General features: G+C 30.9%; 1 protein-coding gene across 1 annotated transcript in view; it reads right to left on the bottom strand.

Moving 5' to 3' along the window:
* Nucleotides 1–806, bottom strand: part of LOC105818636 (ephrin type-A receptor 5) — a gene marked incomplete at its 3' end in the record, with an annotated part of 255,324 nt that overhangs the window by 201,921 nt on the left and 52,597 nt on the right. Inside the window, exon 2 of the mRNA XM_012654714.1 lies at nt 494–558. Coding sequence (XP_012510168.1) covers nt 494–558 — 65 coding nt within the window. The remainder of the gene's footprint in view (nt 1–493; nt 559–806) is intronic.

The following is an 806-nucleotide window of genomic DNA, read 5'->3' as shown; positions in this document are numbered from 1 at the left end:
TAATATTTTCATTCCCTAATTCTGTAAATGAAATAAAAAAAAAATTGGTCCCAGCTTTGAATCAAGTCATAGAGATGGTCATAGAATCTGGTCATAGAAATGTTAAATTTTATTTTCCATGCAATAAATATAACTCTGATGATGGTAAATGAGCAACAAATCAAATGATTTTTTATTAATATAAACTTTTCTGAAAGTTTCTTGGTTGTTTCAATCTGAAATTTTCCTGAATGCTGAATGAAACTTCACGTTTCTTTGTGGAACAATATTCAAGACAAAAATAATACATTTTTTATTCAGTCATTGAAAATCCTTCCCTATTGTTCCCCTTTCTCTGTCAGAGTTAATTTGAGGTTCTCTGACACCACCCAAATACTCAGCCCCCTCCTCTCTTAACAGCAAGTACATTCAGTAAAATTTCACCCGTGTTACATTTATCATGACGTCTATGCATGAAGCTTAAGTTTTAGAAAACAATTTCATAAACACATACCCCATTTTTTGGAAAAGCAATCCATCCCAGGTCCCCCATGACAGTGCGTGAATCCAATAAATTCACTGAAAGAGAAAGAACACAAAACTGAGTGAAATATATAATATGGCAGCCCTATTTCAATAGCGTTATTAAAAGTGCATATTGTTTACATAACTGAAATTAGATTAAGCTCTCATTGTGGTGAATACAATGAGTATAATTTTAAAAAAATATTGAGATGCAAAAAAAAAACAAACGAATAAACATTTGGAGAACAATTATAGCAAAAGTCATTACCCTACATGTATTTATTTTTTGCCAAGCAAGAATA

The sequence above is a fragment of the Propithecus coquereli genome, unplaced genomic scaffold (genome assembly GCF_000956105.1).
Source record: "Propithecus coquereli isolate 6110/MARCELLA unplaced genomic scaffold, Pcoq_1.0 Scaffold446, whole genome shotgun sequence".
In the NCBI taxonomy this organism is placed as follows: Eukaryota; Metazoa; Chordata; class Mammalia; order Primates; family Indriidae; genus Propithecus; species Propithecus coquereli.
The sequence above is the reverse complement of the archived record's forward strand: the minus strand, read 5'-3'. Positions and strand labels throughout refer to the sequence as shown.